Source organism: Calonectris borealis, chromosome 17 (assembly GCF_964195595.1).
Source record: "Calonectris borealis chromosome 17, bCalBor7.hap1.2, whole genome shotgun sequence".
In the NCBI taxonomy this organism is placed as follows: domain Eukaryota; kingdom Metazoa; phylum Chordata; class Aves; order Procellariiformes; family Procellariidae; genus Calonectris; species Calonectris borealis.
The window spans coordinates 7,961,541-7,985,883 of NC_134328.1; the positions used below are offsets into that span (position 1 = coordinate 7,961,541).

The 24,343-nt window shown below is 52.2% G+C and overlaps 1 protein-coding gene across 1 annotated transcript; it reads left to right on the forward strand.

Moving 5' to 3' along the window:
* Window positions 1–4,313: 4,313 nt before the first annotated feature.
* Window positions 4,314–24,280, forward strand: HNF4A (hepatocyte nuclear factor 4 alpha). The gene is made up of 10 exons (XM_075166087.1): window positions 4,314–4,469; window positions 8,194–8,371; window positions 10,207–10,301; window positions 12,989–13,095; window positions 15,608–15,763; window positions 19,068–19,155; window positions 19,675–19,830; window positions 20,099–20,335; window positions 21,000–21,122; window positions 21,790–24,280. The coding sequence occupies exons 1-10, from the start codon at window positions 4,349–4,351 to the stop codon at window positions 21,930–21,932; spliced, it is 1,404 nt and encodes a 467-aa protein (XP_075022188.1). The 5' UTR covers window positions 4,314–4,348; the 3' UTR covers window positions 21,933–24,280.
* The last annotated feature ends 63 nt before the right edge of the window (window positions 24,281–24,343 follow it).

Below are 24,343 nucleotides of genomic sequence, written 5' to 3' on the forward strand. Positions count from 1 at the left end.
CTGCCTTTTTTTTCCCTTTCCCTACTTTAAATGATGAGCTAAAATTGCTGGTATATGCACAATGGAAGCCCTTGTTTCTCCTTCTCATTTTCTATCTGCAATGGCTGCCCAAATGAATTGCAGGTGATAAGGCTCCTACCTGGTTATTCCCGATGGTCCTTCCCATTCCGCGTGGAGAAAGGGAGAAAGTTAAGGTTGAAACGTGCAAAATCCGCTTTGTGCACGTATGAGCGCTCTGCTCCGGTGCAAAAGTTTCGGCATGATCCCAGCGGATCCGGGGACTGAATGGAGGCATCCGTGGGCAAGGGGAAGAGCAGCCCTCGGGACTGCTTGGAGTGGAGTTTGGTCAGTGGTCGGAGATCTATATTCTCAGATAGGCAGGACTTTGTCCACAAACTGGAATTTGAAATTTCAAAGGGGAAAAAAAAAAAAAAGCAGAAGGGACCTTTGCATGTGTGGAGATGACTACGCTGGTGACGTTCCCCTGGGACTTTTGTTCTTTGTCTTGTAACTCGGCTTCGTGCTTCCCCAACAGCTCGCTTGGCGAAATGGCAGTGGGCTGAGCAGGGGCCCCGACCTTGTTCTGGGCTTTCCTGCTCTGGAGAGGCTTCAGACCCGAAGCCCATCTCTGCTTCACTTGGCATGCCAAGGAAAAGCCACTCCAGCCCCACAGTGGCCTTGGAGCTGAGGGTGACATGGCAGGAACGATCTGGAGTCGGGGCTGCAAGGGGCAGCGGTGGCATCGCTGATGCGAGATGAGGTTGGTCCTGCTGGCTCTGGGCACTGGCATTTCTGCCAGGGATTTCTTGAGAGTGCAGAGCTGTGAGAGAGAAAAGCAAAGGGCAGGAGAGCCGCAGGCTCCCGGCTGCAGCCTGATCACTGCCCACGCTCAGAAAGTCCGCAGGCGACCCCAGACTGGGGGGTCCGGTCAATACACTGGAGGGCAGGGCTGCCGACCGCAGCAGGCTGGAGAAACGGGCCAGCAGGAACCGCAGGAGCAAAACCCACACAGGGGCATCGAGGGGACGGGGCCAGGCTCCTCACAGGGTGCATGGCGGGAGGACATCAATGGGCATAAAAATTGGAAAGAGATTCAGACAGTGTCTAAGGAGAAACTTCCTCACCATGAGGACAGTCAAGCATCAGTTGCCTAGAGAGGTTGTGCAAGTCTCCATCCTTGGAGTTGTTCAAGACCCAACTGGATAAAGCCCCAAGCAACCCATGCTGCTCTCCCAGCTGGCCCTGCTTCCAGCAGGAGGTTGGAGTAGAGACCCCAAGATCCATTCCAACCTCAATTATCCTTTGATCCTACAACACCCTGTTCAAGAAGGACAGGAGAAGCCTGTTCACCCACTTGACATGAAGACCTAGCAGGCACGGTAGCTGATGGCATCCTTACCATAAATGCTCTATTAAAATACTCTACTCCTGATCCTCATTTATTGAGAAGCATAGATCTTACTTTCAGGGAATCCCCTTTCACTTTGGATTAGTTTGCCAGTCAGGGATATATAGATAAGGCAGAATTAGTGTCATGATGTGCCAGTGTGGGAAAGGATTTACTGCTCAGCAGATAAAAATTAAATAATTGCTTGGTGCAGAGCACTTCATGCCCTGAAACTGTCATGGTCTCCTTTGCAGCCATCTCCTGGCGTAGGAAACGGTGGGTGGAAAGCACAGAAAATGGGGAGAGGAGGAGAGAGGAGAGGGCCTGAAAGCTGAACTTCCCCTGAGCACCCAGTCTGGGAACAGCCTCCGCCTACCAGTGAGGGTTTGCCAGCCACGAGTTGTCTCTCTCTGGAATAAAAATGACAAAACATCTTCTGTAGGACAGAAGTGTGTGAATCAGTCCCACAACCAGCAGCTGACTTGAGTATCTCCAACCTAAAGCAGCTGCAAGGCCACGGGGTCCTGTTGGCTAGTACAAGCCATGACTACATTGGGAAGCTGTCCCAAAACCCACCACGCAGAGATGTCAGGGGGAGACAAGGACTCCCCAGGCAGAACATCCCCGGGGAGACATCGTCCCCCGCAGCAGACCGTGCCCAGGGAGCAGCCAACGCGTTTCCATCACGAGTCCATCTCCTGGGCAAAGGAAGCGCGTGGTGTCCTTGGCTGGTCTGGTCCTTGACTTCCATGCTGAGACAAGGGGTTGGGGAAAGGGGACCAGCGACCGACAGAGGACACCATAGTGAGAAAACGACAGTCAACGCCACCCCGGGCGGAAAGCGCCACATCCCATTGACAGTCCTGGCCTCGTGAGCCACCTAATGCTCTCCAAACTTCCCCGCTCCTTATCTGCCGCTCTCCTGCACGTTGCCTCTCCGATTTCTATTCCCAGCCCTTTTAATCCTTCCTGCCCAGGGAGCAAACGGCCTTTGCAGCTTTCCTTGCTCAGCAGGCTATTTAAGCAAAAGGTTTGTTTTGCTGAGCAGAGCAAAATGGGCCATGCTTTTACGATATTTTACTAGACGCTGTGGCAAATCCTGCACATATTTGACCTGGTGTCTGTAGCATTTATCTAATCAAAGGGATCACCATGGCCCGGCCAGGACTGGGACGGAGGTCCCTGGGATGAGGCCACGGAGGGGGCTATGCTCTACCTTGGCATCCCCATCCCAGTGTGCACATCATAAAAACAATTTTTGGCTCAGGACTGCTCCTGCTGAAGGAAGAGCCACTGGCATGTGAGTGCGGAGACCACTGGCCTCTCTCTTGGGACCACAGACCAGATGACTATTTTCCCTGCTGCAAAGGATTGTTTATCACGACTCCCAGGCGAGAAAGCAGGGGCTGTCCCCCGTCCTCAGCTTCGCTCCTGCAGACCTGTAGCCTTAGGGTAGAAGAGCTGTTTGGAAGTGCTACGTAGGTCACAGTTTTGGGGGGCAAGGGCTGCTTGAACAATCCCTTGTGCTCCTAAAACGTGAACAGCAAATCGTCGCTAGCATCACTGCCCAAAGGCACGTGCTGTTGGGGAGCCAGAGACCTTGGTGTCACGTTGTGACAGCGATGCCACTGTGGCCAGGGCAGCTCAGGGCGCCAGCGGGGCCGGGGCTGCGTCGGGGTGCCTGGGAAGCACAAACACAAGCCAGTTGGGAGCCCAAATCAGCAGCGTGTGGACTCAGTCACCCGCTGCTGGTTGCAAAATCAGGGGGAATTTTTCAACGTGGAGCAAGCTGATACCAAACCATTAATTGCTGGTTCTGCCGCACTATCCAGCCGATGCTGTTCAGCGATCAATTAAATTCCCACTCGTCGATCTTGCAATTACACTGAAATGTCTTGGTCCTGTCTGAAGCGGAGGAGTGATGTGCCCAGGGTCAGCTGGGGAGGAGAGCACGCAGGTTAGCAAGGAGCACAGGAGAGCTACGCCGCTCGCTCCGGTCCCCCCTGCCCAGTACCAGCGGGTCGGACCCCAGCTCTGGGCGAGGCGGAGGAGAGCTGGCGGCAGCTGCATTTGCAGAAGGAAAAATCCCGCTGCAGAGTAAAGCTCTGCTGCATTGCAAAACGCCTAATGAAAATTTCAAGATGCATCAGTCAAAACCCGAGGCCGGGGCGTGTCTGGCACCGGGTGGCTCCGGCGGTGGGACAGGAGCAGCCCCGGCGATGCCCAGGGCCCCCGTGCCACCCCCCGGCCCTGCTCACTGTTTGGGCACGGCTGCAGAGTGGGATCTGTTTATAGGGCATCCAGCCCCTGTAAAACTCGGTTTATAGGGAAGTAAAAGGAGTTGTACGTCGTTACTTCGCATAGCAACGTGTAAATTGCCAGGCAGGCGCTGACCTTCTCTGACAGGGAGGGAGAAAAAGGGAAAGGTGTGGGAGGGATGGAGGGAGCGAGAGAAGGGAAAATCAGGGGGAGAAGGCAACCAACTGTGGAGAGGGGAAGGCGATGACTGAAGTGAAGAGCAACCTTGTTCTCCTGGCGGGGTTTTTTCCAAGTTTTCCACCCCAGGTACAATCAAGACCAACACTCAGCATCAAGTTCAATAGCCCGGGAAGGTGTTCCCTGGGTGGCGGGCGCCTGCTCCCGCGGTCCTGCCTGCGCCCGGGACCGGGATCGGCAAAGCACCTTGAGATTCAATAATAAACAGTCAACAAGAATCATTGCTGCTCCACCAAAAAAAAACAGCTTAGCAGCGTTCGGCAGTGGGTGAGATGATTAAAGATTAACCCCCTGCCTCCTGCCTCCACCCCTCTGGGGAGTATAGGCCTTGAGGCTCAGCAAATCCTTTCAGAGAAATATTTGAAATAAAAGACAACAGATAGGGGACGCAGCGAAGGCAGAGAGAGGCAGAAGGGCCAATAGCCTCGGACAAGGGAATCGGTACAATCTGGCCCGTGTTTGCTGATGATAATGCGCCTTTCCAAAGCTCTAATAGACATGGAGATGGCAGATTATAGCGCAGCGCTAGACCCGGCGTATACCACTCTGGAGTTTGAGAACATGCAGGTGCTGGCTATGGGCAACGGTAAGTCCCCTCCATCTTCTCCCTTCCGCAGCGGCGGGACGAGCCGGGGGCTGCAGGAGGGCAAGTCCCCGGGGCGGCCGCTGAAATGTTCCCGCGGAGGGCTGGGGCACGGCGGGGGTGTCAGCCGTGGGGCTCCCAGCAGCTCACAGGGGGGTTTCTGCTTCCCCCACGGAGAAATTGAGGTGGCAGAACAATGCTGTGCTCGGCACAAGCGGGATGGTGCCCTGCAGCCCAGACACCTCGGGGATGGGCACATGCCAGGAGTTGGGTGCAATAAGAGGTCCCCACCAGACATTCAGCCCAGGGACCGGGGCTGGGGCTGAGCACAGGGGGGTCTCACCTCCCCAAGACCAAGAGCAAAGACTAGCCAAAAGTTCTGAGTGGAACGCTGCTGAGGGCTCACCGGACAGACGACCGAGCCTGTGGCTCCAGAGCAGAGAGCCAGTCCCGCCCCAGCAGCAGCCGGAGCTAGGTTTTCCCGGAGCAGAAAGTCATTTAGCGCCTGGCAAGGGTGGAAATCACTACAAAAAGCGATTCAGGTGCTGCCCCCGAGGCCACGGCCCTTCCCCGTGCAGCGCTGGGGTGCGGGGTGGCACCCCCTTCCCTGGGAGCGCTGCGGGGCCAGGAGGGTCAGCCCCCAGGAAAAGGGGCGAGGGGACCTGGCGGGGATAGACTAGCGTTCCCGTCCCCTCCGGAGGGTAAGAGCACACTTAACCCACCAGGATTCGCAACACTGGTCCCCCACTTGGGGACCAAGGAGTCCTGGTGATTAAACGCTCAGAGATAACAGGAGATTCCTCTCCAAGTCCCCCCTAAAGTCTCTCTAAATAAGAGGTTAATGACTAAACGAAGCACACCACAGAAAGTGACCCCCCGAGCCCTTTCCTCCTGCCTCCTGCGTCACCGAGACTGCTGGGGCACCCCTGTCCCGGAAGGGCTGTGCCGGCGGCGCGGGCGCTCCCCTCACAGCCTGTGCGGGTCTGTCCCGGGCTACGGCTCTGCTCCGTCACGGACGTGACACTGCGGTGCCGAAGTGGCTCTGCTGTGCAATAACCCCCCGCCGCCCTGGGTCTCAGCCCCTTCTCCGCTCCTGGGGGCTGGTCCTACCCACCCAGGGGTCTAGGGGCCAAAGCAGCCCCCTTCGGCTCTGCCAATGCCCATCTGGACCCTCGGGGACAAGCCCAGGTCTTGCTCCCTCTCCCACCCAGCACGCAGAAGCTCCTGCATGGGGGGCTGCAACTCAGCTCCCCCTGGACCGAGGGCTCCATGGGGCAGAGGGACATGCTAATTTTATATGACGAGATCAGATGCGATACGAAATATACCCTAAGGGTGGATAAGTCAGCTGGGTCAGGCAGCACCAACACCTCTCCTCCTCCTTTGCCCAGCTCCAGACCAGGGGCAGGTCTTGCCTCCAGGGCTGCTTCGGCAGCAACTCCAGCAACTGCTCGCACCTCTGCCTGCAAAACCTTCACTGCAAAACCTCCACCTCCTTTTCTGGCCGAGGACTGCAGGAGAGCTTGGCCCCTGCCCTGCACAGCTCTGCAGCTCCTGCCCAGAGGTGGCTGCTCAGCAGTGACCAAGTTTGCCACTGTCACAGACCAAACGCATCTCGTGGTCAGACAGGCTTGGGGACCTCTCGAGGAGCTCCTGTCCTAACACAAGTCTCAGCTGCAAGGTCTCAAACTTAAAGTCAAATTTTTTCTTTCCTCCATTTACCTTAACTCCAAATCAATCCCGTTAAACCCACTTCACTGCAGCAGCCAGAAGCCCACATTTCTGGCACTACGAAATAAACTTAATTGGAAAATTATCCATTAGGCAATAATTTCATTGTCGGTTGGCTATTAGACTAAGATGTTGGTGCCAGTTTTTCCTGTTCTATGTTCATCTGATTACAGCATGATATACTGCTAAAAAGGGATTTATCTGGGCTGTCACAGATACAGTAATGTGATTATAGGCAGATCAGCTCTTCCTCTCTCGTGTAATGTTTAGCTGAAACTGGAAATCTAACTTTCCTTCTGGAATGACCTTCATCCAGCCGAGCCCTCGGGATGCGTTGGGAGCAAGGATGTTTTCAGAGGCAAGCTGCTCGCAGGGACAGCCGGAATGGGCTGGGGAGGAGCTCGGGGCTTTGGGAGTGGAGAGAGGAGCTTTGCACGGGCAGCGCTGCACACACGGAACCGCAGCTATGTGACAGGGTGTGCCAGGCAGGGACGCAGAGAGACAGCAAACTGACTCAGAAAGAAATATAGAGGGGACACAAGGAATTAGAAAGACAGAAAGCAGGCAGGGAAATGAAAGGTGATGCCAGAGCCAGGGAAGGAGCTGGCTCGAGATTCCCCGTGCAAGCTCGCTGCTGGACCCACACCAGTTACTCCTGCCGAGCATGCTGGCAGTGCCTGCTGCAATACCCCTTTCTCTGCAAAATAAAAGCTAAAACTGTAGCCCTGCCCCAGTCAGCATTGCCTTGCCCTCCTCCAGCACCCATGCTCCAGCTACCATGGGACCAGCCTTTTTATAGCACCCAGCCTCCTTTCTGCTGGGTGCCAAGTGGGAGCAGCTGTGGCCCTCCCGGGGTGAGAGTTAACTGCGTCCCTGCCAAACCCAGAGACCAGGGACCAATAGACTCAAGTATTAAAATCCCAGCAGGCTTCTATGGCTTTGTAGATCCTGGGTATCATTTGCAACCGGGATTTCCACTGAGGCAGGGGAATGTGCCTGTGCTGATACAGGAAAATGTACATGGGAGGGGACAATTAGATCAACTGAATTAAGGGCTGATCCCTTCAGCCTTGAGGTTTATTTGGCTTGCTGGAGGGGTTTTAGCGTAGGGCTTGTATGGTTTCGAGCCTTTCAGATGTCCTTTCCTACAGAGGCTGCTGCAATTCCGCGTCCTCCCAAAAAAACCCTGCAAGTGCCAGCCCGCCTGGGTCTGTAAGGACTGTAAGACACATCGATCTCAGCTGTGGTGCTACCAGACTCTGGAAGATACCCAATGTACAGCCTCCTCCATGCTATAGCATCACCCTTTCTTTCTGGGTTAGCTTGATCAGTTCTGCCTTCCGTGGGTAGCGTTTGCCCACATGAGTTTTCCAGCTGAAGTTATTTGAGTTCGTTACGCACTGAAAGTCTTGTTCCCTGGAGAACCACCATGCAGGCTGGAGCTCCATGCCTGCCAGAGAGGCTCTCCAGCAAAGGGAACTGGTCACCTTGTTTCTCTAATAGCCTCTGCTCAGGGCTGTCTTGGGCTCTTTCGGTGCTATAACACAAACACCGCTCTAATAAATCAGCTGCTCACCCTGAGCTGTAATACCTCAGCTTTAACTCCGCACCAGCTTTTTCTCTGGCCAAGCTACTGCAGCCCAAAACGTCTGCAAATCCCCGAGGAATTTTGGCTGTGCTCTGTGACTCCTGCAAATGGGTTTCCACTTTGTCTGAAGGCGTCGCTGGAGTCAGGCCTTTGGGAAGAGCTGTCTCACCCTGGCACATGGGGAGCTTTTGCATGCTCAAAAATGCAATGACTTATGCAATCCAAAATGCAATGCAAAGACACTCGGAGCACCCACCGCTCCTCACACACCTCTCTGACCGGCCCCGGCCACACAGCCTGGCTGCAGCTGCCTGGTTCCTCCAAAAATCAAGTCTCTCACTGGAAACTGAGTTAGGAAATGTTGGCTCTCTGTCTCACTGTCTTCTTCTTCCTGTGTCCTTCCCCAAGCAGACACGTCTCCATCAGAAGCAGCCAACCTCAACACTTCCAACAGCATCGGGGTGAGCGTGCTGTGTGCCATCTGCGGGGACCGTGCCACGGGGAAGCATTACGGAGCTTCCAGCTGCGATGGCTGCAAAGGCTTCTTCAGGAGGAGCGTCCGGAAGAACCACATGTACTCCTGCAGGTAAGGACAGAGGGGACAGAGTCACGTGGCTGTGACAAAACAGTCCCTAGGAGCTGAACGGCAAAGCCCTCAAAGTGCAGCAGCATGGTCCTTCATCCTCTTCATCCTACCTCCATCCTCCACCACCTTCCCTGACCTAAACCCCCAGCTGGGAAGGGTCAGAGATACTCTCACTCTGCGATTGCCCTCCAGTGATCACCGGGGAAAGACCCTGGGAGGTCTTGCCTCGTTCTTTAGGGGCCAAGCACGTGTTCTTGCAAATGGATATGGCCAACCGTGGATGCGGCCACCAAGCAAGGTGATGCTGGGGGGGGAAGCCCTATTACAGGGGCTGAGCACCTTGCTACTCAGTGCTGTGAGTGCAGTGCAAACCCCACTCACTCCCTGGGGGCACTTCAATGGCCTCCCATCCCTTCTCCATCACGAGGTGGAAGTGTGTCTGCCACCTACCTCACTGCCTGTTACATGATAAAAGAACATCTAAGGAGCAACAAGCTGGGCAGCGCAGCGTGCACATCTCTGAGGATGAGGCACCCATATTGCTCCTCGTGTCGTTGGTGGTAGCCCACGGCTCTCCCGTGCCATCAGCGCTGTGACCTGCCTGCTCCCTGCTCTGAGCAACCCACATGTAGAGAGTCGCAGAGGAAACCGAGGAATCCTCAGCTCAGAGTGTCTAAATCACTCAGGCTTTTTGAGTGAGTTACTCCTGATGGCCTGACAGCCACTTGGAGAGCGTGAAGAGCAACATGACTCTAAAATCAGAGTGACAGAAAGAAGCCCCAGGTTTCTGAGTGCATGTGAAGCACATTATCACTTGCACCCCAGGGTTCCTGGCTGCCCAGGGAACCCCCTCCCCACAGCTCCAGTGGAAAAGCCAAGGTGCCCAGTTCTTTGCAGACTAGGCCTTTTATATAAGTGCTACAGAAATGCTTAAAAACCTGTTTTCAAGGCATGCATTTGGGCAAATCTTAGCTTGGGGCTTTAAAAAGCATGGTAGAAACAAGCCTCTTCAAAGCTACAGAACTCGGCATGGCTGGGAGCCCTTTCCCAGCTCTGTACGCCTTTGTCTTTACTTTGCAAGCTTGATCAATCCACAATAAATTAGAGCAAATTTGCAAGTGAAATTCATGCTGCAAATGGCCACCAGGCTTGTACTGCATGCAAGAGCCACACAGGTGGGAGCTCAGTGTTTGCTGCGCCACGTGGGATGGATTTGGTGATACAAGTGTGGAGGGAAGGAGCTGGTTGCTTCCCAAGTCCTCTCTGAAGCGCAGGTGGCTGCAGAGCCATTTGCACACCAGTGATGCTGTCCAGAGGTCAGAACCAACCTGCCTGGATCCCAAACACAGCCCTGGAGAGATGCAGGGTCTTAAACCCACTTCTTAACCTTACTAGCTCAAGAACAACCTTCTACCCTTTTTTTATTCAGAATAAATGCATTCTTCCTCCCTTCTAACTGGGATCTAACTTACAATAGAGGCTACCAAGTTGGCTCTGATCCTCCTGGCTCACACTTTTAACCTCACCGGAGCTTGTTAGTCCATCATGAGCATCCCATGCCTAGTGAGTAAGACCAGCAGCCTGAGCTCCTGCATGCGAACTGTCAGCTCTAGCCCATCGTTATTGAACATCCAGGGGTAAAGCAGAGGGCTGAGATGTTCAGTGCAAAGAAGAAACCTCAGGTTAAAGCAAGCATGGAAATCGCACAGACCGGGGCTCCTTTCTCAGGGTGAGCCCCTGGGAACCTGCTCTGAGCGTATCTTGAGCTTGGGGCTCTGTCTTCTCCTGCCTTCTGCCCCAGTCTTGCTGCTCCTCACACCTCTCTTTCTTCCCAGGTTTAACAGGCAGTGTGTGGTAGACAAAGACAAAAGAAACCAGTGCCGATACTGCAGGCTTAAGAAGTGCTTCCGAGCAGGAATGAAGAAGGAAGGTGGGTGACGGCGTGGCTTCCCCGCGCTCCCCCCAGCAGCAGTCACACCGGCTGCATGTGTTTGAGGAAGCCCTCGCAGCCCCGTCCCTGCCGTGTACGGGCTCACTCAGCATCTCAGCCCTCCACAGTGCTCTCCTGTGGACAGGTCCAGACCCCCGTCACAGGGGGGTTTAGGGAGAGTTTTGGCCTCCAGTCATGAGCCCTGCACGTGTCCAACCTGCCCACTCCCACCCATGCGAAGTCCTTGCAAGCAGCCATCGTCCCAACAGTTGAGGGCAAGGCATGGGGGCCCTTGCATGCTCCCAAATTCCATTTCAGGGCCCCTTTCAGGGCACCTCTCAAAAAGCCAGCAAAGACAAGCCCACGAGAGTGCGGCAGGGCCATGCTTGTGTCTCAGAACTGCCCGTGCTTGTACACACAAATCACAGCCGGGCCTCTTCGGCTGACTCTCGCTCACACTGACACACACATCACCGTGCTCCCACGTAGCCGTGGCATCCGCGCGGTTTGGGAACGCTTCTCAACATCAGTGAGAAGCAGAAACTTGAAAGAAGGCCTGGAAATTTGGAAACACTTTGGGAAAACTGCTCTAAGTGCTGCTGCCCCAGAGTCACCATGAAATCCACAGCTGGACGGGTGAGTCCAGCAAAGGTCCAACTATCATTTTGCCCCTTTTTTTCCTAATGTGCATATAGGTTCTTGCTGACCCTCTGCAGGGAGCTTAGTTTTATCTGATATATCAGCCACAGCAGAGAGGACCCAGAGCATTTTGGCTACTTAAGTCCATATGAAACAAGTAAAGATATCCACACCCCTGCATGTCCCAGGCTCACCCCACCTACTTTCCTGCCTCTGTCTCTGCAGGGTCCCCTCTTCCAGGTCCCCATGACTCAGACACGACAGGACAGGATTCACCCCTTGTTTAGCCCTGCTTAGTTCTCAGGAGTATTCACAGTGGCAAGGAAACCAGGGGCTGCTGTGGTCCTGCTGGTGGCCTCACTGGTGGTCCTGCTGGTGACCTTGCTGGTGGTCCTGCTGGTGGTCCTGCTGGTGACCTTGCTGGTGGCCCTGCTGGTGGTCCTGCTGGTGGCCCCATTGGTGGTCCTGCTGGTGACCCTGCTGGTGACCCTGCTGGTGGTCCTGCTGGTGGCCCCGCTGGTGGTCCTGCTGGTGGCCCTATTGGTGGTCCTGCTGGTGACCTTGCTGATGGTCCTGGAGGTGGCCCCACTGGTGGCCCTGTTGGTGGAGGGACAAACTGCCAGGAGCAGCCCAGAGGAGCTGCCTGGCACCCCGCAGAGCTCACCCCATTGATGGCTGCAAAGGGACAACCGAGAGGCATTTGGCCCTGTTGTTCCATGTAGAGAAATTAAACCCTGTGCTCCCCCCAGTTCACAGGCCCTCGAGGAGAAACTTAGGAGAAAAAGGGTCCTTGAAGATAACAGGGAAGTACCAGTGGTATCTGGGTGTCTTCCCCAGGAACACCGGCCTGCGGGAACACCTCTGAGCAGGAACATTTCTTCCCTGTTAAAGGGGATGAGATATTGCAAGGAACTTGGCTTGCCTTTTCCTGAAGAACATAGGAATCCTCCTCTGCCTGCAGTGCCTGCTCATCCCATGCCCAGAGCTTTGCTGCTGTCTGTTAATATTCAATAGAAGTTACATTAGGTGCATGACCAGCTAATACTGAGCAAACATTTGGAAAACATCATGGCGTGACTGAACTCGGGGGCCTGCTACTGATAACAAGCAGCATAACCTTGAGAGCTCCTATTTACAGCCGCTGACTGCAGGGCTTTTCTTCTGGCCCAGCCTCATTATTGCTTTTTATCAGGTGGATTTATACATTGAGAACGTATCAATCCGGAGAGCCACCAGCCTACGGCAGGGACTGTTCTGTTTCCCCTGCCATCGATCAATACCTTATTTGAGCAGATGGCTTTGACTGGCGTGGCCGTGGTGAGTTACGGCCAGCCCACGGCCTCGGGGCAGAGAGAAAGGCAAATCCTCCCCCTCAGCGCTCCTGCTTCTGCTCCGGCTGCTGCAACCTCTAGACTCAAAGCCCAGGTTCTCAAGACTAGACCGAGCAGGGAGGCACGCTGGGGTCAAACCTGTCCTGGGACTTTCTTTACAATAAGGTACGAGAGAGCTCTGTTGCTCTGGATAGATAAGTAGGAGCTGTTCTGCACCTCCTTCCTTATTGTAGCGTAGAGGGAATTTTTCCAACTGCACCTACCCAGCGCAAGAGCCTCCCGAAGGGAGCTCACAGAAGTCACGTGGACAGACAAAGAAGCCACGCAGACACTCGACTCCTCCATTTCACACATAAGCTTTGGGCTGCGTGCGTGAGCACGGCCACAGTTTCAGACCCCGTATCTTGAAATCAAAAAGCTCAGAGCCAGATCCTTTGAAAGGAAACTTTCCCATTGAACTCTACAGGCTTTGAACCAGGTCTTTGGGTTCTGAAACGACCCCATCCCAGGAAAACCTAATAAAGCGAACGTGAAAACAGAACCACCAGATGTAGTCAGCTCTCGCAGGCACAAACCAGACACAGCTGCACCTCCGCCCTGCCAGGCAGGGAAGCTGGGAAACTGCAGCTAAGGAAGGGGAATGCCAAAAGTCTGTGCTAGTTTTCGGTGTGCATTGCCATGAATGACCTGCAGCTCAGCCAAAATACTCTCTTGCAGCTGTGCAAAACGAACGGGACCGAATCAGCACCCGGAGATCAAGTTACGAAGACAGCAGCTTGCCCTCCATCAATGTCTTACTGCAGGCAGAAGTCCTGGCACAACAGGTACCTCTTCTTTCTTCTCTGGCAAACACAAAAGCGTCAGGCACTATCTGGCCAGTAGAGCCAGCTGAGTATTTAATAGCGGAGTCTTCAAATTACGACCTCTTTTCGAAGTAACTTCTCTGCCAACTCAACACTGGTTTTTCAAAGGCATTTGTTACCTGAAACCATCCCTTTAATGATCCTTGGTCCAGAACTCAGTTGTAATAATATGCAATAATCTGTTCTGCTTTGATGGGGCACATGAAGGCTGGAGAGCCTGCTGAAAGAAAATAGGGTACAACCATCGAAATCCAAGGAGCTGCGGCCGCCTAAGCCAGCCGCGGGGCTGGCCTCGCACGAGCAGCCTCCCTTCCCCATCGGCTGTTAGGAACTTTGGATTCTGGCTTCCTGCAGAGTTTCATGAGGAATTAGTTCCATGCTTGTTTTATGCAGATATTTTTTCCAGGGTTTGCTTGAAATTCCCCATTTCCACAAGCATAGACTTATTTCCTAGAGTGTTCACCTGAAAAGATGACTCAGATTTAAGAATCTGGATATTGCAAACGGTGTACATCAGATCAGCACTGTCTGGGAGGACACAGGACAGGACGGGAGCGCACAGGCTGCGGGGAGGCTTTGTCTGCGAGAACAAGTGATGAGGATGAGGCTGTGCTGCAGGCAAGAGCTGCCAGTCTTCATGGGAGCTGGGGAGAGCAGCACTCCTCGTCCGGGGGAAAACGAAGGGGGGTTTGAGTTGGCAGTCCATGTTCTTCCTTGCTTCAAGGGTCACGTTACCCTGAAGGCTGCCCCGGGAGATGCTCCAGAACAGGACGTGCCAGGCTCTGGGCTCCACGCTGGGGCTCAGGCTGTAAGGTCCACTTCCCCGAGGAGGGGACATGCCAAAAGGGCCAAGGGCCAATCCTGTACACAAGAAGCATATCCAATCTCATCCCACGTCTCACCTTGTCCTACGCAGGCCCTAATATATTTATACACCCTATAAAAATAATATTGGTGCTGCTCCTAGAGGTGTGAGATAATGGGGTCTCGAGTCACCCGATCTACAAGGGAAGGACATTTCCGGGACTCTGAGTCCTGCAGTGGCATCACAATGTAAGTCTTGAGCAGGGTCTGCTGATAAAAACTACAACCATCGACAAATCCAGGGGTGCTCCTGCTCTCCCACAGAGCACAGAGAGACTCATTAAACAAGGCAGGCTCCAGCGTGGTAATTGGTAACTTTTATGTGCCTAGCTAATTAGAACAAGATACTGCTGAGGAGCTGCTTTCTCCAAGATCTCGGGTCACTCACTCAGAGGTCTTTATTTATTTGCTAAGCCTTCCGGGCTCTCTGATTAGGGTAATACATGGTGAGATTTTTACAATCTTATTTATTCAATAATAGCTCAAGAGCTGGAAAGCTTCCAGGTAATGCAACCTGAAAAAAAAAAAAGGTGGCGTTTGAACTCCATTTCCTTGGGGAGGCTGGCAGGGTCCAAGCTGAAAATGCTGGCAGGAACAGGACAGGAAGAGCTGATGTTGTACAAGAGCAGAGAGGGCAGGCGGAGGGCAGCGATGGGCTTGAGTTAACTGCTTACAGAAGCATGAGGATAAAGTAGTGACTAAGGGCAAATTTTTAGATGAGCTGGGTGAGCAGCTATGCATGAGAAGCGGGCAGGAGGTTGGGTGCCTGGTTTGGGGGAGATGTTCTTTCCAGCTCTGTGTGACGGTACTTGCAGAGTTGTCAGGCTTGTCCTTTGCAAATGAAATGGCCCCATTTGCCTCTGCAATCACAACTAATTCGCCACGCAAAAAATGCAACCTGTGTTGTGGACGTGTTTGCACATGCGCAGTTTTACCAAAAGGGCCTAAAAGCTGGGGGGAGAGGGGAGGGTGTTGTCTTTAAAGTCTGTTTTTAACATCTCAAACTGGGTAACGTCAAATATTAATGACCTGGTGCTCACAGAAAGCAACCTTCAGCAGAGACTTCTTGTGCCATGCTGACTCAGACAGGAGGAGAAGTAGCGCCTGCGTGTCTCCTGCCAAGGGCAGACAAGGCAGGTCTGGCCAAGCCCCGGCTCCGGCGCAGGGTGGAGGTGGGAGCAGTTCTCTGCCTTTTGGTGGGACCAAGTAGCTTGTGCAGCAGCACTGGGTGGACATGTCCTTGCTACTGGTGAGGCTGACTGCTACATGAGCCCCTCTGTTCCCTCCTGGATCTTGACTGAGCACATTTGTTCAGTGGGAGGAAGACCTTGGCTTTAGAAACATTTCTTCTCTGCATTTCTTCAAGGCATGACAGGTTACCAAGATGATCAGAGCCTCAGCTCTGAAACATTTCATGTTCACAGATCGCCAGGTTGATCTCAATTTAAATGAGTTGTGCTGGGCCACATATTCTGGGGCTGGATGTGCAATAGAAAAAAGTAATCATTGATGCTGGAGTCTGCATCAATACAACCCATGGGCTGGGGATTTTCCTGTCTATGTTTCCTCTGTGGCACTGAAAGCTGAAGGACCTCTACTCTCCTTCCAGATATCATCTCCGGTTCCTGTGATCAATGGAGACATCCGAGGGAAGAAGATTGCCAACATCTCCGACGTGTGCGAGTCCATGAAGCAGCAGCTACTAGTGCTGGTGGAGTGGGCCAAGTACATCCCTGCCTTCTGCGAGCTGCCCCTGGACGACCAGGCAAGTCCCCCATCCACCCCACCTCGCTCTGCCCTGGCGAAGGCGGCGGGGAGCCGAAGGAGAGCCAGGCAGCTGAGACCTTCGAAGAAAATGTCCATTGTCCACTCTGTTATCCTGACTGCTGCAGTTGATTGGGAACGGCATCCATACAATGCCAGCGCAGGCCATTTGCATGTGCAGCTCATCAGTCGATGAGCACAGTCATGATAACACTGAGCTCATAATCAGGTCTGCATTTTGTATGGGTCTATCAGTCAATTATTTATTAATTATAGCAGCACTTTGAAAACCTGAAGTGCTATACAAATAGTTAGGGTAATCAAACTTAGTAGGGCAGATTTCTAGCCTAAGGTCTGCTCAAGACTTAAATCCAAATCTGCCTGTCTATCCTTCTTTCTGCTTCTTGCCCAGGGATATGTTTGTATCCATTCTCCTGGTGTGGAGTTATTGAAACGAAACACTAGTTTGCTCCCAAGGCAATAAGAAAGTCTCTCTTCAGAGTTAAAAACCAGAAATATATTTGCATGTAACACAAATTACTAAAATGACATTTGCTGATTCCATAACCAAGATAAGCACAGTGGGTTTGAAATCCTCTGTAAAACTATACTGCAGGATCTCAGGCAGCTTCAAAGAGATACAAGGAGATGTCTCCTGTCTAAGTCTAAATTTCAGAGGTCTGCAGCAGATGTTGCAGGACATGATGTGTGCCCAGCCTTGAGCAGCACGTGTGGATGGTGGGGAGGCTCCAGAGGGAAGGAATAGCACTTCTGGCAGGGTATAGCACTTCTGGCAGTGGCCAGCACAGGTCCTGCCACAGGTAGGAAGGTATTTCCAGTCTTCCCAGCGTTCGGTCACAAAACAACTGTGGGTCCTCTTCAGCTAGGATCAGTCTCCAGCCCTGTTGATCTAGGGGTAATTTTTACATCCTGAAGAAAAAGGATATCCAGAAAGTGAGAGCATCCAGCTGATCAAAAACCCCTAAATCCTAAAACGGAGATCTTCAGTAATAACGCAGCAGCACAAAGCCCCGGGGAATTCAGTGCTGTTAACACAGAGCAGATTTCCCTCTTTACTATTGTGTGCAAGTGCTAGATTGTTTAAAATGGTAAGAAATCTGTTAAACTCCTAAGGCAAATACAACTCAAAAATTATGAAAAACAACCAGACTCCAATGGCAAATGACATTTACACAGCAAACAGGCCCAGTGGAGGCTTGGGCAGCTCTGCATAACCCATTGCATCCTTGTGCCATTTGGAACGGAGGCGGTAAACCTGGTTAATAACTCTGCAAATGACAGCAATTTCCACGTGAGCTCATTTTACAATTGTGGGGCTGCAGAATTTCTCAAAGAAGAAAACAAAGCCTAAAGATGACATTGTCTGAACCTTGCCTTCCCACGGAGGAGAGGCTGCTCTCCGCATGCTCCACAGGCTCATCTCGGCTGAAATAGGTCTTCTGTTATGACCAGCCACCCCCCATCCCGAGCAGTTCCCAAGCTGTCCCAGAGGGCTAGAGAGGAAAGACTGTGCTGCATTAAAACTAATCAATCAACGCCACCCGTGCTTTCGAAGGATGGTATGAGACCAGAGGCAGCAGATACTCAGGGGAGCGCAGGAGGAAGGACAGAAAGGAGCAGGAATGAACAAAACTACGTGCAAGCCAGCTGCCCAAGGGGCATGAGAGCCAGTCAAGGCATGTCCAGTGGGAACACTGAATGTTGGGAAACGCTGTTACATTGTCATTAAAGTATTGCGAATCATATATGAATCATCTCTGCCAACATTTTTATAGGAAAGGTCATACCCAACCCCTCATTATTCCTCTGCACCAAAATGTCAAAGTACTGGGCTTGGTGGGGTAAAGCCATTTCATTTCAAAGTTAAAGTTCTACTTCGTTGTGTTACAACTTTTATATTTATCCTAGTTCACAATGGGATGATGTATCTCAGGTTGATCACTGCAAGAACAAATACCAAATGAGATGGTTTTGCCTTGTTGAAGTAATTTACTTTAACCCTGCTCAAACAAGCAAATTTTATGGAAACAAAAATGGTGGTTTCAAACTGAGCTTTCTTGAATTTGCATTAGGCAGGAAATTTCTACGTGAGGGCTTTGCTCCCCCTTGGGACTCACAGTTTTTCCATCCTTCTCAAAGTTTCGTCAGGTAGGAAAGCTCAGTTTTTTGCAGCTCTGGTAATTACAAGCAGCTCAGCTAACACATCCGCCCATGTTTGGATAGCGATAGAGGGAGGCTAGATTTTGGCATACAGATAAAGGTTCCCCAGCATCATGTGTGCGTAATCTTTTTGCAAGGACCTCCACTCTGTTTATTTTGCATAATTCTTTTTCACCCTCTGCAAAAAAAAATCCCTCTCTCAGACATCAGCATCTTTTCCCACCAGAGCTCTTTCCTACGGGTGACACATTGTCCTGGCATTTCTGGTAGGGTAAGACTTCTCTTGGCTTTGTCAGATGCTGAGGGATAACACACTGGAAAAGAGGACCATTCCCATCAGGACACACTCTTCAGAATCTCTCCATTAATGTTTAATGATTGTTTTCTCCAGCAGAGGCTCCTGGCTGGACATTAAGAAGCCTCTGTGTCAGGCTGTCCAATCGTTAACTTCTGTTTCTGCCTAAATCTCTGAAATTTTTAACTGAAGGAGGGCAAAAGACTCAGAACATTCTCAGGAGCCACTGGAGGGTGTAAAATGAAACACTTCAATCATTAACGTCAGGGCAGAAAAACATCCCTTTGGCTTCCCTGGCCCAAATGCCCATTGCTGCAGAGGGAACGAATGACCAGAAGGTGACCCCACCAGCTGGGAGGACGTGGGTCCCCATGAGCGTGATTCCAGTGGGAGGTGGGCTCGGCCCAGAGGGACAGCAATGGTCCGCAGCAGCGGATCGTATTCCTCCCCACTTCCCAGGCTGGAGCGGGGTCCCTGGTTCCGCACTTGGTAGGAGTTGCCGTGTCTGCAAACGGCTGCTGTGGACACATCCCACTGCTGGCGTGAGGTCCTGGGACAGTCTAGCATGGTCTTGCTCAGGACACGTGCCATGAATATGGGATGTTTCAGGTGCTGTCTATTATCTACTGGTTCTGCTGGATTTATAGCTGTTTATGCACAGGAGCAAACAATTTTTTGACCTCTTTCTCTGATTGTGACTGGAGAGGGGCTCTCACTCCCCATCCTTGAGTGCAGTACAGAAATGCTGGGCTTTCCCTCTCGCTTACATGAAATCACAGCCTTGTCTCTGTCTCTGCATCACCCAAATAACTTTTCCCTGCCCTTGCAGGTAGCACTGCTGCGAGCACATGCAGGAGAACATCTGTTACTGGGAGCTGCCAAGAGGTCCATGGTGTTCAAGGATGTCTTGCTGCTAGGTAAAGAGTGCACTTCTGCTCCCGGCCCATCTGCTTCTGTGAAGGTTCCCTGCCGGGGTGAAGGAGAGGGTGGTTCAGTGTTTGCAGACATCCTTTTTGCAGGGGGGTGGCTTGAGCTCTTCTGTATTTTAGCGAGCTAGCACTACCTTTGGGGGCAGCTAGGCCTGGCTGACATTCACATCAAGGCCACGACATGTGGCAGAGTTGGGGGACTATGGACCTTCATGTTGTCCCCTCCGGTTTGTGTAAGCAGGCTGTGGTGTGACTGAGAAAAAGGCTCTCGCTCCTTGGTCAGCTTTTCCTTGCTCGAGTGACTCCTGAGTAAGGAGAGGCTGCTCTGGCAACACAGATCAGCATTTCTGGTGGGCTGAGCCAGGGAAGGGGCAAAAGGAGGAACTTCTTAAGTCTTCCACCCTCAAAATTACCTCGGCATTGGTTACCTGGGTTTTGAACTCCTTGCCACCCTTGATAAGTCTTGGGCAATGACAAGGAGATGGTCTCTGTGCTGCTTGTCCAAAGGGAATGACCACATCATCCCGCGGAACTGCCCCGAACTGGTGGAGGTGAACCGCGTGGCCATCCGCATCCTGGACGAGCTGGTCCTCCCCTTCCAGGAGCTGCAGATAGATGATAATGAATATGCCTGCTTGAAAGCCATCATCTTCTTCGACCCAGGTAAGCTCCAGCTTGGTGAAGGGACTAGTCTGGGTTATGCCGACTAACACTGGTCCTGAGTTGTGGAAATGCTGCCTGGTCTCCGCCCTGGGCCAAACTCTCCTTAGAGGGAGGGGAGAAGTCAGCCTAAATAGAGAAAAAACATCCATTACAGCAGACGATAGAGAATCAGAGCGCTCACCTCGGCCTGTGCCCAGACTTCAAGCTATTACTGAAGGGCAGTTCCTAGGGAAGCAGCCTGGATAGTTTGCTCTGTGGGTTGTTTCAGATGCCAAAGGACTGAGTGACCCCTCCAAGATCAAGCGGATGCGGTACCAGGTGCAGGTCAGCCTGGAGGACTACATCAACGACCGGCAATACGACTCGCGGGGCCGCTTCGGGGAGCTGCTGCTGCTGCTGCCTGTGCTGCAGAGCATCACCTGGCAGATGATAGAACAGATCCAGTTTGTCAAGCTCTTCGGCATGGCTAAGATCGACAACCTGCTGCAGGAGATGCTGCTGGGAGGTGAGTACTTGAGGGTCCTACAAGAGGTCTCTCAGTGTTCCCTGATCACCATCCCCTTGAGAACCTCTATAGCCATCATTGGTGGTGGAGACAGCCTGTATGCAGGTTAGCCATTGACTCACACAAAATCATCCCCCCCTGTCATTGGCAATGGTAACGAAGGGTCCTCCATTTCTATTGACCTAAAGAGATGCATTAGCTGTGCATCTGTTTACAGAGAGGTGTCCCCAGCCCTCTGCGTGTAGACAAGCTTTGCTGTGTAACCCCCAGACTCCTACCAGCCGTTTCACTAATCCTCCTCTGTGTCAGAAGGGAGTCATCAAAACAAAAGGGTCTGAAAGGTCAGGTTGAAATAGTGTCCCACATTTTCTACTGGGAGCATCCAATGGGACAAAACAAAATGAGAAGTTGCCACTGTGCTATTCTTTACGTGGAGGTGTGACTCAGGAGAGGAATATAATCCCGTATAAGGGGAAATGCAGGCAGCAGGCAGGGGTTAGTGAGCCCAAGGCATCCATGGAGGAAAACGGGAAGGGTTTGCTCCAATCACATATGCACAAGCTGATCATGCACAAAGCCTTGGAAATTTTGGTGCCGTGGGTCTGCCCACCTGAAATGTCTCCTTCTGTCATCGTGGAAACTAATGTCATACGCATGTTTTTAGGCTCATCAAGTGAAACGCCGCATGCTCACCACCCCCTGCACCCTCATCTGATCCAGGAGAACCTGGGAACAAACGTCATTGTGGCCAACACAATGCCTCCTCAGATGCACAATGGGCAGATGTGTGAGTATTGCCAGAGGGACGGAAAGCTCTCAGGAGAAACGAAGAGCTTTCCAGCATGCCTGTGGAGGTAGTTTCTACCTTGCAAGGAAACTTCCATGCAAGACAGTCTCTCTGATAATGAGTGTGTGAGAAATTCCTATGCAGAAAGGAGGGAAAGACAAACAGCGAGGTGGGTTAGATTAGATTAGGCCAGACTAACTGATTCAACAAGATGCTCCCTGGCAGACTGAAACTTTTACATAGCCCTTAAATTTAGGGATGAATGATCCCATCCAGTGCCTACTGAAATCCGTGGAAAGGCTCTCCTTCCCTTGACTGGTTCAGACACACCTCACTTTGCCCTCTGCAAAAACACAGGAGAATCTGGTTCACCACACAGGGCCACCACATGGGTGGTGAATTGGGCTGAGATGACCTCAGCTGACCAAAAACATGACCAGTACAGGTCAAAATGCCAGTAGTTCCCCTCATTCGATGTTCGTTATTGTGGCTCTTCCACGGCGTCTAACCATGCCCGTCTGTCTGGGCTGCCTTGCAGCAAACACACAAGCCATTAGGAGCTATGGTTTTGCTACAGAGCCTTTGCTTTGCTTACACCTGAACCTGGCACGACTGAGGATAGATCCCAGTGCTGTCAAGTCTTCTAATTTTGTTTCTCTCTCTGTAGCTACTCCAGAAACCCCACAGCCATCTCCACCTGCGGGCTCAGGACCAGAGCAATACAAGCTGCTGCCCGGAGCCATTGCAACCGTGGCAAAACAGCCCACCTCCATCCCGCAACCCGCCATCACGAAACAGGAGGTCATCTAGCAATCTGCAGACCAGCTGGCCTCGTTTAGAAGACCGTGTGGGAGAAAAGCCCAAATTGACTCTGCCACTGTGAAAAGAGCAACCATCCAGAGGTCCCTGGGTGCAAACACACGGACTTGCTTATTGGACTAGTCCACCACCACCAAAAGCTGTCTTCCTGCAGCTACGGACAACATGTGCCATGGGCAGCCTCCAGTCCCAGAACTAAGGTTGAAGCCTTACTGAAACCCTCAGTCCTTGTAAGAAGGGGCAGATTTCTGCCTCCCTCCACGGGGAGGTTGCAGTGACTGGGGGACAGTGCAGCTGGCTGTTCCCCCATTGCCACCGCAGCGTTGGTTCAGCACACACCAGACCCTGAGAACAAGCGATTCTCTGTGCTGTGTGAATGGAGGGCTTCCCTCCCACAGCCACGTCGGCTCCCCAGACAGTCCCCAGTCCAGCCAAACTTGATGGAGATGGAAGCTCCCTCAGGAGCATCGCAGCAGGTGAAGCACACGGGTTTTGCCCAGGCAGCACTGGCAGAACGGCTCCTCAGCCTTGGCTAGTCCCAGCTCTTCGCATGGTGTCACCCTCCAGCAAACTAACCCACCCCAGCCAGGTCCAACAAATCTGTTCAGCTGATACTGGGGCAAAGTCTGGCCCACCAGGATTCTCCACTATTTGGATCCTTCTGCCTTTTTGAGGGGTTTTGCTATTTCTGTGCCAGGACTGGCCTCCCACCACAGGGCTCAGAGAGGCAACCACTGCCAAATCCTTCCCTTACACCACTTCTGCCTCCTGTCTACCCGGACTTGGAAGCTGGGGGACCATGGGATTCAGGAGATCTCAGCTAATGGGACAGGGTCACCCCTGCGCAGGCTGGCTGTGGGCAGCACTGCCCAAAATATCACCGGCCCCACTACTTCTTCTCAGTGGTCAGAAGATGACCACTGGATGCCTGTTTGAAAGGAAGCAGGGGGGAAGGAAGTATGAAGGGGAGAGACCTGTGAGGGCAAGAAGAGCCCGAGCCTTGGTTGGCCCAAGCCACAGGTTGGACCAAGCTCTTGGACTGCCCGAGTGCTGGGAGCGTTGCGACCCAGGATCTCAGTTCAGACCCAGCTTTAATGCTAAGATATGCCATATAATCTACTTGTCCAGTCCAGTGCCACTCCCTCAGCTTAGAGTGAGTGGCTGATAACAGATTTATAGGTCTTCATAACACGATAAGAATTCGTTATGGCTCCTTCAGACCTCATAGGGTTTGAGGGCGGCAATCTCAAAAACACAATGCTTTGAGTCCCGCAGAGAAGACCACCAGAGGTCAAGGAAAGACCCTGTCTCGCGCAAGCCCTTTGGGTCTGCCCCAGCCTTGGGTCTGCACCCGCCTGCCCCGCTCCCTCCCTGCCACAGTCCCTGTTTCTCTGTGCCTGCCTGTGCCAAAACCGCGCAGATCTGACCTTTGGTTTACAGCTGAAACCAGGAAAGGAGCCCTCCCGTGCCCAGCGCCTCCCCCTCCGGCTGCCGGCAGGGCTGGAGCTCGCAGAGCCCTGCACGACTTCAGGCCGGAGTAATTTTTGGCAGCGCAAGGCAATAGCAGCTCTAACTAACCATAGACTAGGTGGGCTGCTCGGGAAGATGAAGCTGATGGAACCACGGCTGCCGAGAAGTTCCTGGTGGGGACGAGTCTGAGCCAGCCCAGCCAGAGGAGCTGCAGGTCTGTCCCTTGATTTCCAATGCAAAAATGAAACACCTCACCTTGCGCTGACGGTGTCAGAAGTATTGTATCATTTCTCAACGCTGGTGGCATCGTACCGAGTAATTTATTGCAATGATGAATCCAATCATTTTTTGTAAATTATTTTGTAAATCACATTGATTATTTATAATTGGGAGATTAAATGCAAAAAAACCCGTAATAACCAGGCTGTCTTTTCCAACTGCAGCAAACTTTTTTCCTGTACGTAGAGATACTCTGTGGGGAATCCTTTCTGGTCCATTTGCACCAAGCATTTCTCGATACTGTACATTAATTTTTGCTGGTTACTGCCTTCCAATGGAAACAGAGGAATATTTCTTCACTAGAGTTTGTATTCATTAAAAAAAAAAAAAAGAAATAAATGCAAAAATATTTTCTAACTTTTCCCAGACAGATGGATTGCTTTCTTCTGGGAGGATTTATTTTAAATCAAGGGGCTCACCTCCTTGTTGGTCTGAGCACAAAGCATATGTGTATTGAGGAAAAAGCCCAAAAAAGTGTTTGATGCTGTTGCCAGCTGTCACTATTTCCTGGCAAGCCTCATGTTAGCTGGTGTCTGTCCTGAAGCCACGTGTGCTGGAATCATAAGATTGAATGACAATCCCAATTTTCATTAAAAGAAAAACAAACAAAACAGAATAAATATTTGCTTTCATGATTCCAGAGAGACTAAAGA

Coding starts and splice junctions, on each gene's coding strand:
- HNF4A (XM_075166087.1), top strand. CDS start 4,349: ATGATAATGCGCCTTTCCAAAGCTCTAATAGACATGGAGATGGCAGAT. Junction 19,156..19,674: donor CAAGGATGTCTTGCTGCTAG/GTAAAGAGTGCA, acceptor GCTTGTCCAAAG/GGAATGACCACATCATCCCG. Junction 19,831..20,098: donor CATCATCTTCTTCGACCCAG/GTAAGCTCCAGC, acceptor GGGTTGTTTCAG/ATGCCAAAGGACTGAGTGAC.